A 16,512-nucleotide genomic window follows, 5' to 3' on the forward strand; every position below is an offset into this window, starting at 1 on the left:
ACGAATGGATAAAAAAGATGTGGTCCATATATATGATGGAATATTACTCAGCCATCAGAAAGGATGAATACCCAATGTTTGCATTGACATGGATGGAACTGGAGGGGATTATGCTGAGTGAAATAAGTCAAGCAGAGAAAGTCAATTATCATATGGTTTCACTTATTTGTGGAACCTAAGGAATAGTATGGAGGACATTAGGAGAAGGAAGGGAAAAATGAAGGGAGGGAAATCAGAGGGAGAGATGAACCATGAGAGACTATGGGCTCTGAGAAACAAAATGAGGGTTCTAGAGGGGAGGGGGTTGGGGGGATGGGTTAGCCCAGTGATGGGTATTAAGGAGGGCACGTACTGCATTGAGCACTGGGTGTTATACGCAAACAATGAATCATGGATCACTACATCAGAAACTAATGATGTCCTATGCGGTGACTAACATAACATAACATAAAAAAAAAAAAAAGACATAGTTCCATTTTTAAAAGGAAAAAAAAAAGAGAGATTTGCTGTTCTCCCAGCCTTTCTGGCTCCTTCCCCATGTCTTCTGACAGGGCTTTCCCTAACAAGTTCCTGGCATTGTCATGCTCTACTGGTGTCTGTTCCTTCCAGGACGCTGAAACACGAGCAGCATCAGAAGGGCCCAAGAATGCAGGCAGAAGGATGGGGATTTGGCACGAGCTCACGCACTGCCTGACAGACCAGGAGGACACCGTCCAGGCTGGAAGGTGAGACACAAAGGGCAGCTGAACTGCTGGAGGGGCTGCTGGAGGTGAGCTGAGAACCTGTCCTGGTCTGGGGGAAAGCTATGGCAGGTGGAATGATAGAAGCCTGTGGAAAATAATTGGGGGGGGCCGCAGAGTCAGGGAAGTGGCAGCTTACTGCTGAGTGTACTGATGCCTCACAGAAAGATCCTGGGAACCTGAGGGCTGTTAACAAAGCTTTATGGCTAGTGTGATAGCCTCTGCAGTGGCTTACAGAGGCTTTGTTTGTTTGTTTGTTTGTTTTTTGTTTCTTTTTTTAGCCATGCAAGCAGGAAAGTTTATTAAAGTGCAAGTGCGCTCTGGAGATGTGAGAGCCGACTGGTTCATGGGACAGCTGCCAGAGAGTACTTTGTCTCTGTGGAGGAAGGTCAGATAGAGTTGGGTGGGAGCTGAAGACAGATTGTGAGGACCAGAACTCTAGAGATAAACACCCAGCCAAGGCAAACCTACTATGTGAAAGTCAGGGCCCTGGTAGGGAAAACCCAAGATTCTGCAAATTGGAGCAAAGTTATCCTGGACCCTCCGGGCATACACAGGGGCTCACCCTTCTCTAGTAATGGCCAGCTTTTTCACTATGCTGGAAGGTGGTGCAGAAGTGTTACCTCTGTGAGGCAATGTGTATCTTTGCAAGAACTAGCCAGCTGATACTTGTGAGAGCCTAAGGAGTACTTCTTGGACTGGATTTTGAGGTGTTGAACCAGGGCGAGAATGTCAGGCTGGATAAACAAAAATTCATTGGCTTGGAGGTACTTTCTCAGGACATGGGTTTATCAAGGACCTCAGGGCATGGGGCACACTTACAGCTGGGGCAGCTCTTCATAGCCCAGAAAAAACGATGGCCAGGTCTCTGTGAGGGAGACATGATTTGGTTGCCCTGGCGGATGGTAGAGTGTGGGTAAAGAGGCTGAAGGAATGGAGGAATCGTGTGAAGCCAGGAGACCCACCAGAGGATTATGTTCCACAAGAGGACCCAGAAGACATACTTTCACAGAAGCCATCCGGAAGGTGATTGTACGAGGGCTTGCATCACTAAGGAGTTTGGGGGTGTTGTGTCTTCTGCAGGCTGGGATGACAGTGGGAGAGGGGGTCCTAAAGTTGACTCATTAGTGTCCATGGGGAGGGTATGGCCCTGAAGAGATAGAGGCCAAGGAGTGACAGTTAACCTGTGAAAGCCAGAGGCCAAAATGATTATAACAACTCTAAAGGAGCAGAGACCGCTATCTGGTGCTGTGTTCCCGTTGGGAAAAATAAGTGGGTCCAGGACCAAGGAGTGTGGCTCTTAAATTTCCATCATGGGGGATCATCCACTGACGGGTTTTGCACTTTCTGTCCCCACAATTCTGGAGTCTGTAAAGGGGGAGGTCCTGGTTCCAAAAAGGGAGACGTTCTTACAAGGGGACATGATGAGGGTCCCATTGTCCTATACAGTATGGTTGTCTCCAGGGTACTTTGGACTCCATACTCCCAGACCAGCAGATGAGAGGAGCCCCTCTTCTTGAGGTAGGAGTAGTTGACCCTCATCTGCATGATGGGGAGGGGCTGGTGTCCCATAATGGGGGCAGGAAGAATATATATTTTTTAAGATTTTATTTATTTATTTGACAGAGAGAGAGAGAGAGAGAGCACAAACAGGGGGAGCAGGAGAGGGAGAAGCAGGCTCCCCACTGAGCAGGGAGCCTGATGCGGGGCTCGATCTCAGGACACTGGGATCATGACCCGAGCCGAAGGCAGACACTTAATGACTGAGCCACCCAGGTTGGGGGCAGGAGGAATATGTGTGGAATCCTGAAAGACTTGGGTATCGCCTGGTTCCCCCTTGTTCCACTGCAACTGTGAATGGATGCACAGAGCAATCAAAGACAGAAGGGTTTGACTTCTGGTGGCCCAGATTCCTTAGGTGTAAGGTTTAAGTCACATTCCCCAAGTCAGCCACAAGGACACCCACTCCTGTGCCCTAAAATCTCCAAAGCATTTGTGCAGAGGCCTTGCGTCTCATGGGCTATTCCCAGCCAACGACTGGTCCCAGAGGGACACTAAGGCAGGCTTACTTCCGAGACACAAGGGGCTGCTCCTGTGCTTGAGGACTCCCTACTATGGCCAGGAACAGGTTTATTTCTTAGGAATACAACTGACAAAAATAGCCCAAAGCCCCTGTGCTCATGTGCCTTACATTCTAGAGGCTTCCCAAGAGTGAGATGGAGCTGTTGGAGCATTTTCAGTGAAGACATGACCCGACCTGACGCACATCAACAGGATCGCTGGCGCCTGTGAGGAGAAGGGCCCTGGGTGGCAGGTGATTGGGTGGTACCAGGGCCCCAGTTCAGGAGTGAGAGGTGGTGGAGACGAAGGAGAGGAGTGCGCCCGAGGGATGAGGGAGACACAGAAAGGGCTGGAGATGCAGGATGAGGAAGAGAAGCAGAGGGAACGAATTCTAAAGCAGTGTAGTTCTCAGATTTAAATATGTTGTTATATAGATTTTTTATTAAATCTATATCTACAGGTCTTACCAAGATATTCTTGCATCAGTATTTACTATATTCTGTGGGGCTGCTTGAAAACCAGTTGCCTCCTTATGTGAATCAGTTTAACATGTGTCTAGATAAAATATAAAATGTGTCTGGATAAAATATGTGTTTAGATAAAATACACACACTGCTTAGATGTGAATAATGCATACAAATAGGCGATGCAGGAGCACTGGTGAAGGGCATTTTGGTTGCATGGAACATTGCAACTTTGAGGTTCTTCAAGTTGTTTGTACATACTCCTGGTTGAAATACTTAGTATCAAACTGTTCTTCCATGTATTGAGGATATGAGGGGAACTCACACAGACAAACTTAGAGCTATGGAATGAAGATTGTTTTTAGAAACAAAGAAGAGGATCATAGGGGAAGGGAGGGAAAAATAAAATAAGATGGAATCAGAGAGGGAGACAATCCATAAGAGACTTTCATAGGAAACAAACTGAGGGTTGCTGGAGGGGAGGTGGGTGGGGGGATGGGGTAACTGCGTGATGGGCGTTAAGGAGGGCACAGGATGTAATGAGCACTGGATGTTATATACAACTGAGGAATCATTGAACTCTACCTCTGCAACTAATAATATACTATATGTTAATTAATTAAATTTAAATGAAACAATAATAATTAAAAAAGAAAAGAAAATATGATAGCTCGACCTGCTGGTGCTTACTAGCACCTGTGAGGAATTGGAGCTAAATTATCTCAACTCTATGAGACAAAAGCTCAGAGCTTTGTGGAAAATAGAAAACAAGTACCTACGAAGCTTTAATATAAGGTAAGAAGGTGCCTGAGAACTCGGAGGGATTCCTTCCAGCTGGAAGTGCCATTTGGAGGTGAACCTTGAAGAAGAGTAGAACTGGGGTGTGTGGATGAGGGGACTGGGTTGGAGGATGAGCTGAGTGGAGAAGCAGACATACGGAACTCCCAAGAATATCCAAATATTAAGCCAGTGTGTGCAGACAGCTGGTGGAAGGTAAGCTTTGAAAGGGAATTTGGGGGCTGTTTGTAGGGAGCTAGGAATATGAAACTAAAAAGTTTGAGCTTTAATTGGAGCCATGAGAGTTGTGTTGTTTTTGTTTTTGTTGCAAGTGCTTTTTAAAATTAATGTTTTTTACTTTGAGCTAATTGAAGACTCACATGCAATTATAAGAAATAATAGAGATCCTGAGTAACTTTTACTCAATGGTAATACCTTGCAAAACTGTAGTCAGTATTAGAACTAAGATATTAACATTGATACAATCCACTGCTCTTATTCAGGTTTCCCCAGTGTTACTTGTACTCATCTGGGTATGTGTTTAATTCTATGGAATCTTATCATATATATAGGTTTGTATATCCATAAACACAGTCAAGATATAGCCCAAATATTTTCTTTTTTCTAAAAATTTTTTAAAGATTTTATTTATTTATTTATTTATTTATTTATTTATTTATTTGACAGAGAGAGACAGCAAGAGAGGGAACACAAGCAGGGGGAGTGGGAGAGGGAGAAGCAGGCCTCTGGCTGAGCAGGGAGCCCGATGCGGGGCTCGATCCCAGGACCCTGGGATCATGACCTGAGCCGAAGGCAGACACTTAATGACTGAGCCACGCAGGCGCCCTTTGAATAATTTTTTTAAAAGATTTTATTTATTAATTTGAGAGAGACAGAGAACAAGTGGTGGGAGGGCAGAGGGAGAGAGAGAGAAAAGCAGGCTCCCTGAGGGAGCCCGATGTGGGGCTCCATTCCAGGACTCGGAGATCATGACCTGAGCCGAAGGCAGACGCTTAACTAACTGAGCCACCCAGGCGCCCCTTTTCTAACAATTTTATACTTTAAATGTTATATATATAAGTTCTATTATACATTTTAAATTAATTTTATAAAGTGAGAGATTTAGCCTCAAGTTTCTTTGTTTGCTTATGTGTTTTTGTGGGTGTCCAACTGCTCTAGCACCATTTATTGAAAAAGACTATCCTTTTGCATTGAATTGCCTTTATGCCTTTGTCAAAAATCAGCTGAGCATATGTGTGGGCCTATTCCTGGGTTCTCTATTCTGTTCCATTGATTTATATGTCAATTTCTCTGCCAACATTACAATGTTTTAATTACTGTAGCTAAATCATAAGCCTTAATATCAAATAGAGTGATTCTTCTCACTTTATCTCTCTTTTTCGAGTGTGTTAGCTCTTCTAGGTACTATGCCTTTCCATATAAATTTTAGAATAAGCTTGTCTATGTCTACAAAAAACCTTACTGGGATTTTGGCAAGAATTGCATTAAATCTATAGATCAATTTGGAGGGAAGTGACATCTTTCCTAAGTTGAATCTTCTTATACATGAACATATTATGGCTCTATTTAATTTTATTTCTTTTATTAGCATTTTGTAATATTCAGCGTTCAGATCCTTTATGTGTTTTGTTAAGTATATACACTGTATTTCATTTTCTTTATTAACAACTATAAATAATATTGTGTTTTTAATTTTGGTTTCCATGTAAACTGTGCTACTATATAAAAACATCCATTTATTTTCAACCTACCTGTGTCATTAAATGTGAAGTGAGTTTCGTCTCACTTCAAACACCAAACAAAACAAAACAATAGTTTAGAGTCACAGTTATGCTGTCTGACAAAGTACAATTTAGTAGCTTTGTGAGTCTTGATTGCAATGTTGTTTAGACATTTCTACAGGAAGGGGCAAAACCACATTAGGGATCAGATTCTGACGTTCAGGGATTATCAAGATTGTGCTACCACTGTAGTGAATTAACAAAAAGGAAATTGATCTCTATGAGAATCTCTAGCTGGGGTTTTCGATCGAAACTCCAGGCTTAAAGAGAAAATTCCCGTTCCTTCATCTCCATTCCCAGAGCAAGCTCACTCTCTGGCACCCAGTTTCTTGCGGGTGAGTTTTCTTTTAGAAGAGTCGGAAGGAGAAGTAAGGAATAGGAGTTCAGCTCAAGTCGAGGGATTCCAGGAACGGAAAGGGACAAAAGGGGGCTGATGCCAGCCTGGTGTCTTTCCCTGGTGTCTCTTCCAGAAAGACCCTGGGCCAGGCCTCAGGGAGACAGTGAGACAAAGAGCGCTCCGTGCAGGTGGAGAGGAATCAGGGTAAAGCCCGGGGCTCTGGAAGGCCTGGCTCTGGAAGTCCCAGTCCTGAGAGCCTGGAGCGTCTGGGGCAGGGAAGCCCAGTCCCTTACTCTGCGTGTTTCTCTTCTCGCTCTCACAACCTGCCAGGTCCTCCCGTCTGGATACTCATGACGTAGTCCCAGCTCGCACTCCCATTGTCCGGTTTCTAGAGAAGCCAATCAGCGTCACCGCGGTTCCCGGCCTGTCCGTGGCACAGACCCGCCGGGACTTAGTTCCTCCAGACCCCAGGGATGCGAGTCGTGATGCCCCGAACCCTTGTCCTGCCGCTGTCGGGGACCCTGGCCGTGACCAAGACCTGGGCGGATGAGTGCTGGGGCGAGAGGAAAAGTCTTCTGCAGCAGGAGCAAGGGGACCGCCCAGCGGGACCCCCGGGGAGGAGCCTCTCCGCTGCCCCCGCTCCCGGCCCCGCCCCTCCCCGCCTCCGCCCCGCTCTCCCGCCCTTGGTACCCCTCCCCCTGCCCTCCCGGCCGCCTCCCGCTGCGCCTCGGCCCCTTGCCGGGAGCAAGGTAGCGCGGGGTCTCAGCCCCTCCGCGCCCGCAGGCTCCCACTCCCTGAGGTATTTCTCCACCGGCGTGTCCCGGCCCGGCCGCGGGGAGCCCTGCTTCATCATCGTCGGCTACGTGGACGACACGCAGTTCGCGCGGTTCGGCAGCGACGCGGCGAGTCTGAGGATGGAGCCGCGGGCGCAGTGGATGGAGCGGGAGGGGCCGGAGTACTGGGACCGAAACACCAGGAAGGCTAAGAACCAAGCACAGACTTGCCGAGTGAGCCTGCACACCCTGCGGGGCTACTACAACCAGAGCAAGGCCGGTGAGCGACGCGGGCTCCGGTCCCCACGGACGGGGCTGCGGGACCCGCCCGTCTCCCCACCTGGGAAGAGCCTTTACCCGCCTTTCAGTTTTGGCTTTAAGCCCTGGGGTTCGGAGGCGGGGACCCGGGCCGCGGGGCGGGGCTGACCGCGGGGGCGGGGCCGGGGCCAGGGCCAGGGCCAGGGTCTCACACCGTCCAGTGGACGTCTGCCTGCGAAGTGGGGCCCGACGGGAACCTCCTCCGCGGGTACATGCAGTTCGCCTACGACGGCGCGGATTACCTCGCCCTGAACGAGGACCTGCGCTCCTGGACCGCGGCGGACACGGCGGCGCAGATCACCCGGCGCAAGCGGGAGGTGGCCGATGAGGCGGAGCAGCGGAGAAACTACCTGGAGGGCACCTGCGTGGAGTGGCTCGGCAGGTACCTGGAGAACGGGAAGGAGACGCTGCAGCGCGGAGGTACCAGGGGCCGCAAGGCTTCCACGATTTCCCCTCAGGCTGAGGCCTCCTAAGAGGATAGGAAGAAATGGGATCCATACCAGTATATGGCCCTCCCGTGGGTCGGGTCTGGAGACTAACTGCGCCTGGGTTTTCAGACCTGGTACCAGAGTGGCCCTAAGAGTCTGCCTTTCTCTCCTAGGGAGATTGAGGGTTACAGTCTCTCCAGGGATGGAGGAGGAGACCATTTCTGAAATAACTGATGAGCGTTTCCCTTTGACTCACAGTGCCTTTGGGAACCTTGGGGGATTTTCTTAGGCTTTGTTCTCTGCCCCATACCCCATGTGTTTGGGGTCTGACTTTACCTATTCTGAGTCACTTGGCCTCCAGCCAGGCTAGGACCAGAAATTCCTTTTTTTCCTCACAGAAACGTGCCTCTACACTGGGCCATCTCACTCTAATTCTAGAAGTTTCCAAACAAGAAGAGATTATGTGTTCAGGCTGGTGTCTGGGTTATTGCTCTCTTTCCCCACCCCAGTTGTCCTGTTCATTCTCAAGATGGCCACATGAGAGCTGCTTCAGGGGACCAAGACAGATGTTAAGTTCCTGAATTTTCTTTCTTTTTAAAAAATTTTTTAATTTAAATTCAGTTTACTTAACATATTTTGTATTATTAGTTTCAGAGATAAAATTTAGTGGTTCATCAATTGCATATAACACCCAGTGCTCATTACATCACCTGCCCTCCTTAATGCCCATCACCCAATTATCCCTTCCCTCCACCTACCTCCCCTCCAGCAACGCTGTTTGTTTCCTAGACTTAAGAGTCTCTTATGGTTTGCCTCCCTCTCTGATTTCATCTTATTTTATTTTTCCTTTCCTTCCCCTATGTTTATCTGTTTTGTTTCTTAAATCCCACATATGAGTGAAATCATATGGTATTTGTCTTTCACTGACTGACTGATTTCACTTAGCATAATACCCTCTAGTTCTTTAAAATTTTTTTTTTTTAGATTTTTTATTTATTTATTTGAGAGAGAGAGAGAATGAGATAGAGAGCATGAGAGGGAAGAGGGTCAGAGGGAGAAGCAGACTCCCTGCTGAGCAGGGAGCCCGATATGGGACTCGATCCCGGGACCCTGGGATCATGACCCGAGCCGAAGGCAGTCGCTTAACCAACTGAGCCACGCAGGCGCCCACCCTCTAGTTCTATCCATGTTGTTGCAAATGGCAAGATTTCATTCTTTTTGATGACTGAGTAATATTCCATTGTATATATATACCACATCTTCTTTATCCATTCATCTGTTAATGAACATCTGGGCTCTTTCCATAGTTTGGCTGTTGTGGACATTGCTGCTATAAATATTGGGGTGCATGTGCCACTTCAAATCACTACGTTGGTATCCTTTGGATAAATACCTAATAGTGCAATTGCTGGGTTGTAGGGTAGCTCTATTTCTACCTTTTTGAGGAACCTCCGTACTGTTTTCCAGAGTGGCTGCACCAGCTTGCATTCCCACTAACAGTGTAAGAGGGTTCCCCTTTCTCCACATCCTCGCCAACATCTGTTGTTTCCTGAATAGTTAATCTTGGCCATTCTGACAGGTGTGAGGTGGTATCTCATTGTGGTTTTGATTTGTTTTTCCCTGATGCCAAGTGATGTTGAGCATTTTTTCATGTGTCTTTTAGCCATCTGGATATCTTTGGAAAAATGTCTATTCATGTCTTCTGCCCATTTCTTGACTGGAGTTTTTGTTTTTTGGGTGTTGAGGTTGATAAGTTCTTTATAGATTTTCGATACTAGCCCTTTTTCTGGTAAGACCTTTGCAAATATCTTCTCCCATTCTGTAGGTTGCCTTTTAATTTATCAGTTGTTTCCTTTGCTGTGCAAAAGCTTTTTATCTTGAAGTCCCAGTAGTTCATTCTTCCTTTTGTTTCCCTTGCCTTTGGAGACATGTCTAATAAGAAGTTGTTGCGGCCAAGGTCGAAGAGGTTGCTGCCTGTGTTCTCCTCAAGGATTTTGATGGATTCCTGTCTCACATTTAGGTCTTTCATCCATTTTGAGTTTATCTTTGTGTATGGTATAAGAAAGTAGTTCAGTTTCATTCTTCTGCATGTGACTGTCCAGTTTTCCCAACACCATTTGTTGAAGAGACTGTCCTTTTTCCATGATGGATATTATTTACTGCTTTGTTGAATATTAGTTGAATATATTGTTGAGGGTCCATTTCTGCGTTCTCAATTCTGTTCCATTGATCTATATGTCTGTTTTTAAGCTAGTACCATACTGTCTCGATGATTACAGCTTTGTAATAGAGCTTGAAGTCTGGAATTGTGATGCCACCAGTTTTGGTTTTCTTTTTCAACATTCTTTTGGCTATTTGGTGTCTTTTCTGGTTCCATACAAATTTTAGGAGTATTTGTTCCATTTCTGTGAAAAATGGATGGTATTTTGATAGGGATTGCTTTGAATATGTAGATTGCTCTAGGTAGCATAGACATTTTAACATTTGTTTTTCCAATTCATGAGCATGGACCTTTTTTTTTTTAATTTCTTTATTTATTTGATGGAGAGAGAGACAGTGAAAGAGGGAACACAAGCAGGGGGATTGGGCAAGGGAGAAGCAGGCTTCCGGCTGAGCAGGGAGCCTGATGCAAGGCTCGATCCCAGGACCCCGGGATCATGACCTGAGCCGAAGGCAGACGCTTAATGACTGAGCCACCCAGGTGCCCCTGGAACGTTTTTCCATTTCTTTTTGTCTTCCTCAATTTCTTTCATAAACATTCTATAGTTTTCAGAGTACAGATCCTTTGCCTCTTTGGTTAGGTTTATTCCTAGGTATTGCAGGGGTTTTGGTGCAATTGTAAATGGGATCAATTCCTTGATTTCTCTTTCTTCTGCCTCATTGTTAGTGTAAGAAATGTAACTGACTTCTGTGCATTGATTTTATATCCTGCCACTTTTCTGAATTCCTGTATCGAAATAACCTAGCAACTTTTTGGTGAAGTCTTTTGGGTTTTCTACATAGAGTATCATGTCATCTGCAAGGAGTGAGAGTTCGACTTTTTTGCTGATTTGGATGCCTTTTATTTCTTTTTGTTGTCTGATTGCTGAGGCTAGGACTTATAGTACTATGTCGGACAACAGTGGTGAAAGTGGACATACCTGCCGTGTTCCTGACCTTAGGGAAACCCTCTCGGTTTTTCCCTGTTGAGGATGATATTCAATGTGGGTTTTTCATATATGACTTTTATGATATTGAGGTATGTTCCCTCGATCCCTACATGGCAGAGAGTTTTTATCAAGAAAGAACACCGTATTTTGTCAAATGCTTTTTCTGCATCTATTGAGAGGATCGTATGGTTCTTGTCCTTTATTAATGTGTCTCACACTGATTGATTTGCGGATGTTGAGCCACCCCTGCAGTCCAGGAATAAATCCTTTTAATGTACAGTTGGATCCTGTTAGCTAGTATCTTGGTGAGAATTTTTGCATCCATGTTCATCAGGGATATTGGTCTATAATTCTCCTTTAAAATGGGGTCTTTGTCTGGTTATATATATCTGTGAATATATATAGGATATATATAGAATATATCTGTGATGTCCAGCTGGTGCAGTGTGTCATCCAAAGCCCTTGTTTCCTTGTTGATTTTCTGCCTAGATGAGCTGTCCATTGCTGTGAGTGGGGTGTTAAAGTCCCCTAGTATTATTGCATTATTATCAATGAGTTTCTTTAATTTTATTATTAATTGGTTTATACATTTGGCTGCTCCCAAGTTAGGGGCATAAATATTTACAATTGTTAGATCTTCTTGTTGGATAGACACTTTTATTATGATATAGTGTCCTTCTTCATCTCTCCATTAATTTTTGGTTTAAAACCTGGTTTGCTTGATATAAGGATGGCTACTCCAGCATTCTTTTGATGTCTATTGGCATGATAAATGGTTCTCCAGCCCCTCCCTTTCAATCTGGAGGTGTCTTTTGGGTCTAAAATGAGTCTCTTGTAAGCAGTATATCCATAGGTCTTGTTATTTTATCCATTCTGATACCCTATGTCTTTTGATTGGAGCATTTAGTCCATTTACATTCAGAGTAATTAGTGAAAGATAACGAATTAAGTGCCATTGTATTACCTGTAAAGTCGCCGTTCCTGTAGATTGTCTTTGTTACTTTTGGGTTCTCTCTTTGCTCAAAGGACCCCCTTTAATATTTCTGGCAGGGTTGGTTTGGTGTTCACAAATTCCTCTAGTTTTTGTTTTTCCTGGACACTCTTTATCTCTCCTTCTGTTCTGCGTGACAGCCTTGCTGGAGAAAGTATTCTTGGCTGCATATTTTCTCCATTTAGCACCTTGGATATATCATGAAGTCCTTTCTGACCTGCCAGGTCTCTGTGTACAGGTCTGCTGCCAGCCTTATATGTCTAACTTTGTAGGTTAAGGACCTCTTGTCCTGAGGTGCTTTCAGGATTTTATCTTTGAAATTTGCAAGCTTCCCTATTATATGTCAAGGTGTTGACCTATTTTTATTGATTTTGAGGGGGGCTCTCTGTGCCTCCTGGACTTGAAATTCCCCAGATTAGGGAAATTCTCAGCTATAATTTGTTCAAATAAACCTTCTGCTCCTTTCTTCCACTCCTCACCTTCTGGGACTCTTATAATATGGATATTATTTCACTTTATGGAATTGCTGTGTTCTCTAAGTCTCCCTTCATGGTCTAATTATTTCTTTTCTCTCTTATTTTCAGCTTCCTTACTCTCTATCATTTTGTCTTCTATATGACTCACTCACTCTTCTGTCTTGTTCATTCTCATTTTTAGGGCTTCCATGTGGGACTTCATCTCAGTAATAGCATTTTTAATGCCTGACTAGATTTTAGTTCTTTTATTTCTACAGTAAGGGATTCTCAGTGTCTTCTATGCTTTTTCAAGCCCAGCTAGTATCTTTATAATCGTTTTAAATTCTAGTTCAAACATCTTACTTATATCCATATTGATTAAATACCTGTCAGTGAGTACTGCCTCCTGTTCCTTCTTTTGGGGTGAATTTATCCATCTCATCATTTTGTCCAGAAAAGAACAGAAGAATGAGAGAAAAAACAACAATAACAATGAATGACAACAGGAAAAAAAAAACAAACAAAACAAACAAACAAAAAACTAGATCCTTGGTGTGTTTTGGTCTGCTTATTAAAAGAAACTAGATCCCAGAATAAGAAAGACAAACATATATAGATGAAAATAAAATAAAATTCAATGGAAGGATACAAAAATTTTAAAAATATATAATGTATACATAAAATTAAAAAAGAATTAAAAAATAAGAAAATAACAAAAAATAATACTGAAGGACCAGAGAATAAAAAAAACCCATGATGCTATATACTGGCTTCCCCAAGAGCTGAAGCTTTGCAGCCCCTATGATCAGTTGTCCCTGCCGGTCTTCTGGGGGAGGGGCGTGTTGCGCGGATTGTCAGGGGGCTTTGCCCTGGTGGAATTGCTCCTCCCTGGCAGAGGCCGGGCGCAGTGTAAGCAGCTCTGTACGCCACCGGGTGGCGCTGCTTTGCTCCCCGAAGGCTTCCAGCTCTGATGCCCAGGATCAATATGGCTGCGCCCTGCTCTCTAGCCCCGAGCTGAAAATTCACCCCCCGCCCCCCCTTCAGTGAGCCCGCACCGAGAAGCAGTCAATCACTGTGGTCTCCCTGCCTTCCCTCGGAACTCTGTGTTCACCCAGCCTGTGACCAAGCGACTTTATGTCAGGCATGTGACCGAGTTTCAAAACTCCAAACTGGACGGACTCCCGCACCGTGACCCCCTGCGGTTCCTCCTGGCGGGGGGGGGAGGGGGTCTCCTGTGCTTCTCCCGCTTCCTGGGCCCCTGCTCGGAGAGTGGTTTGCCGACTGTGCAGCGGTTCCCAGGTTACGGCAACACCGACCAACACCCAGCAGAAAGCCGGCGCCTAGACCCGCTGACTGCAGCCGGCTCCCCGCTCCGACGCCTGGGAGCTCCGCCGCTCTAGGCACCCTTGTTCTTCCTGCGAGCCCAGGATTCGGAGACCACACTGTCCCACCTGGATTCCGCCCCCACTCCGCCACCTGAGCACCTCTGAGCCGGGACATCCCTCACTGGAGCCGACTTCTAGAAGTTCTGATTTTGCGCTCTGCTGCTTAGAACACTGTCCGGTGGCCTCCTTAAGCAAGCTGTCTCCGCTCTGCCATAGCCTCCGATAGTCACCCCGGATTCACGTCTCCGCACCCCCTATCGCCCAAACTGTGGTCGCTTTTCTGCTTGTAGACTTGCAGGCTTTCTTGTGTCAGATCTCCCATTGATTTATTGGGTGTCAGGATTATTTGATAACCGTCTAACTGATTCCAGGGACCAGATGATCTGAGTCTCCTATTCCTCCGCCATCTTAACTCCTCCCTAAGTTCCTGAATGTTCTGACCCTTCTCTTCAGATCCCCTGAAGACACATGTCTCCCACCATCCCATCACTGAACCTGAGGTCACCCTGAGGTGCTGGACCCTGGACTTTTACCCTGCGGAGATCACCCTGACCTGGCAGCGGGATGGGGAGGACCTGACCCAGGACACAGAGCTTGTGGAGACCCGGCCTGCAGGAGACGGGACCTTCCAGAAGTGGGCGGCCGTGGTGGTGCCTCCTGGACGGGAGCAGAGATACACGTGCCATGTGCAGCAGGAGGGGCTGTCCAAGCCCCTCACCTTGAGACGGCGTAAGGAGGGAAACGGGCTTGGAGGCTCCTGGAGGAGCCAGTGTGGAGAATGTTAGTAGGGTCAAGGCTGAGAGCGGGGACAGGGCCCTCTCCTTACCCTCTCTTCCCAGAGTCCCCTCCTCGGCCCCCAATTCCTGTTGTGGGCATCGTGGCTGGTCTGGCTGTCGTTGTGCTCACCGGCGCTAGGGTGGTTGGAGCTGTCACGTGGAGGAAAGAGAGCTCAGGTGGGGAAAGGGGGTGCTCCGCGTTTTCTTGTCCTTCTGCAGTGTTTCAAGCCCAGGTGGAAGTGTGTCTTGCTTGTTTGTGGGCAGAGCTGTCCCCACACATGTGCTCGCGCACGTGCGGCTCGTGGCTACAGTCACTGTAGTAAAGCACAGGTGAGAGTGAAGGACAGATTAATCACCCCAGTGAATGTGGTGATGGACCCGATTCCCAGCAGTCACAGGTCAGAGGGCGAGGTCCTTGCTGAGGACAGACTCCACCAGGACGGTTGGTCTCGCCCTGCCATCTCTTCTCTTCCTGTCCCTGATCCTGCCTTAGGCCTGCAGTGACAGTTCAGGAAACTTCCCTGTGGTCCAGGCTATCCGTATCGTCTAGGATCTCAGGCCCTGCCTCCTCCATGGCATCTCATGGGATGTTTTCTTTCCCAGGTGGAAGAGGAAGGAGTTGAGCTGAGGCTGCACGTGAGTATGGAGGGGGTGATCCCTGAGACCCTGAGACGGTGTAGACGGGACCCCTCGGGAGCTCACCCACTCCACAGCTCCTCCTTTGGTTTCATCTCCTGTGAGTCTGACCACAATCTGTCTGTCCTGCCCCAGGCAGTGACAGTCCCCAGGGCTCTCTCTGCTCCTATAGGTGAGACCCTGGAGGGCGTGACGGGAGGAGGGGAGGGGGGAAGGGGCCATGGCTGGGTAGCGGGGCTTCTTTGAGGAGGATGCTCTGAGCATGTGGTGGGCTGTTGAGAAAGTCCACCTGTATGTGACTGACCTGAATCTGTTCACGGTTCTTTTCTTTCACCGTGTGAGCCAGCTGCCTTGTGGGGGACAAGCGACACAAGATGCGTTCACTTTCCCACCTTGTGACATCAACACCCCCGATTTCTCTTTCTGCAAAGGGCGTCTGAATGTGTCCGTGTTCCTATTAACGTAATGTGAGGAGGTGGGGAGACTGCCCCCCTCCGCACACGACTGCGCCCCTCTGCCCGCCACGACCGACCTGTGTTCTCTTTCCTCATCTGCTTTCGTGTTCCAGCCGAGGGCGAGTGGGCCATCTCCTTCCCTGTCTTTACTTCCTGTTACACTGAGCTACAGCTTCTTACTTCCTTGTTGAAGATAGGACTCTGAAGGCGAATTGGGTTTTTTCCATTTCTTGTCACGAGCAGTGGATCAGGTAGTGAAAGGAGAGGCTTCCTAACGTTTGAGAGAAGAAATAAATGGAAGCACTGAGCAGCTTCCAGAATCTGCACGTTTGGGGTGCTGGGTCTGCTCTGGGTGGGGACAGGCAAAGGCTGCGAGGAGCCTCGTGTGGAGGAGCCTCGTGCGCAGTTGGTGCTCAGTTCAACGTGGGTGTGACATGGTCCCTGCTCAGGTGCGGAGTCTCTCTGCTCCTTTGTCCTTGTCCCTCCAGGAGGACCTGTCCTTCCGGGACCTGGGATGACAGACACTCGGACATCACCCAGACCTTGTCCTGCCTGCAGGACTGACCATGGGCAGCAACGTTGCGTGGCTGGGTCAGCCTCGGCTCAGGCCTGGGTTGGGCCCTCGGCCCATCTTTGGGTGTTTCTTTGTTGTTCCTTTGTTTCTGTAGAGGATTAGGCCTATTTTCATGTTCGTGTAGGAGTCTGGTCTCATTGAGCTTCGGGTGTCTCCTGTCTGACAGCGGCAGGAGGTGGTTGGCCCAGTGCTGTCTCCCCAAGGCCCAGTGCAGCCCCCGTGCGGGGAATCTGTAGCATCCAGAGGTTATTTTCACACTCATTCAGGACTTGCCTTCCTTCTGGGGCTCGGCTGTTCTTTCCATGTTTTCCCCAGTCTTCTCAGACAAACAGATTCTGATTAGCAGACAGGGGGCACGCGGGACCTCGCATTTTCAATTAGTTGCTGTTAT

At 47.3% G+C, this 16,512-nt stretch overlaps 1 protein-coding gene across 1 annotated transcript; it reads left to right on the forward strand.

The window, feature by feature from the left end:
* The first annotated feature begins 660 nt into the window (after positions 1-660).
* LOC114222164 (HLA class I histocompatibility antigen, alpha chain G-like) lies at positions 661-16,111 on the forward strand. Its single transcript, XM_088023770.1, has 8 exons — positions 661-725; positions 6,512-6,729; positions 7,007-7,234; positions 7,417-7,692; positions 14,134-14,409; positions 14,520-14,633; positions 15,228-15,264; positions 16,036-16,111. The coding sequence occupies exons 1-8, from the start codon at positions 661-663 to the stop codon at positions 16,109-16,111; spliced, it is 1,290 nt and encodes a 429-aa protein (XP_087879896.1).
* Positions 16,112-16,512: the final 401 nt, after the last annotated feature.

The sequence above is a fragment of the Eumetopias jubatus genome, unplaced genomic scaffold, assembly GCF_037043125.1.
Source record: "Eumetopias jubatus isolate StellerSeaLion01/CBP00866 unplaced genomic scaffold, mEumJub1_p1.0 scaffold_6, whole genome shotgun sequence".
Lineage (NCBI taxonomy): Eukaryota > Metazoa > Chordata > Mammalia > Carnivora > Otariidae > Eumetopias > Eumetopias jubatus.

Coding starts and splice junctions, on each gene's coding strand:
- LOC114222164 (XM_088023770.1), top strand. CDS start 661: ATGGGGATTTGGCACGAGCTCACGCACTGCCTGACAGACCAGGAGGAC. Junction 726..6,511: donor GACACCGTCCAGGCTGGAAG/GTGAGACACAAA, acceptor ACAACCTGCCAG/GTCCTCCCGTCTGGATACTC. Junction 7,235..7,416: donor CTACAACCAGAGCAAGGCCG/GTGAGCGACGCG, acceptor GGCCAGGGCCAG/GGTCTCACACCGTCCAGTGG.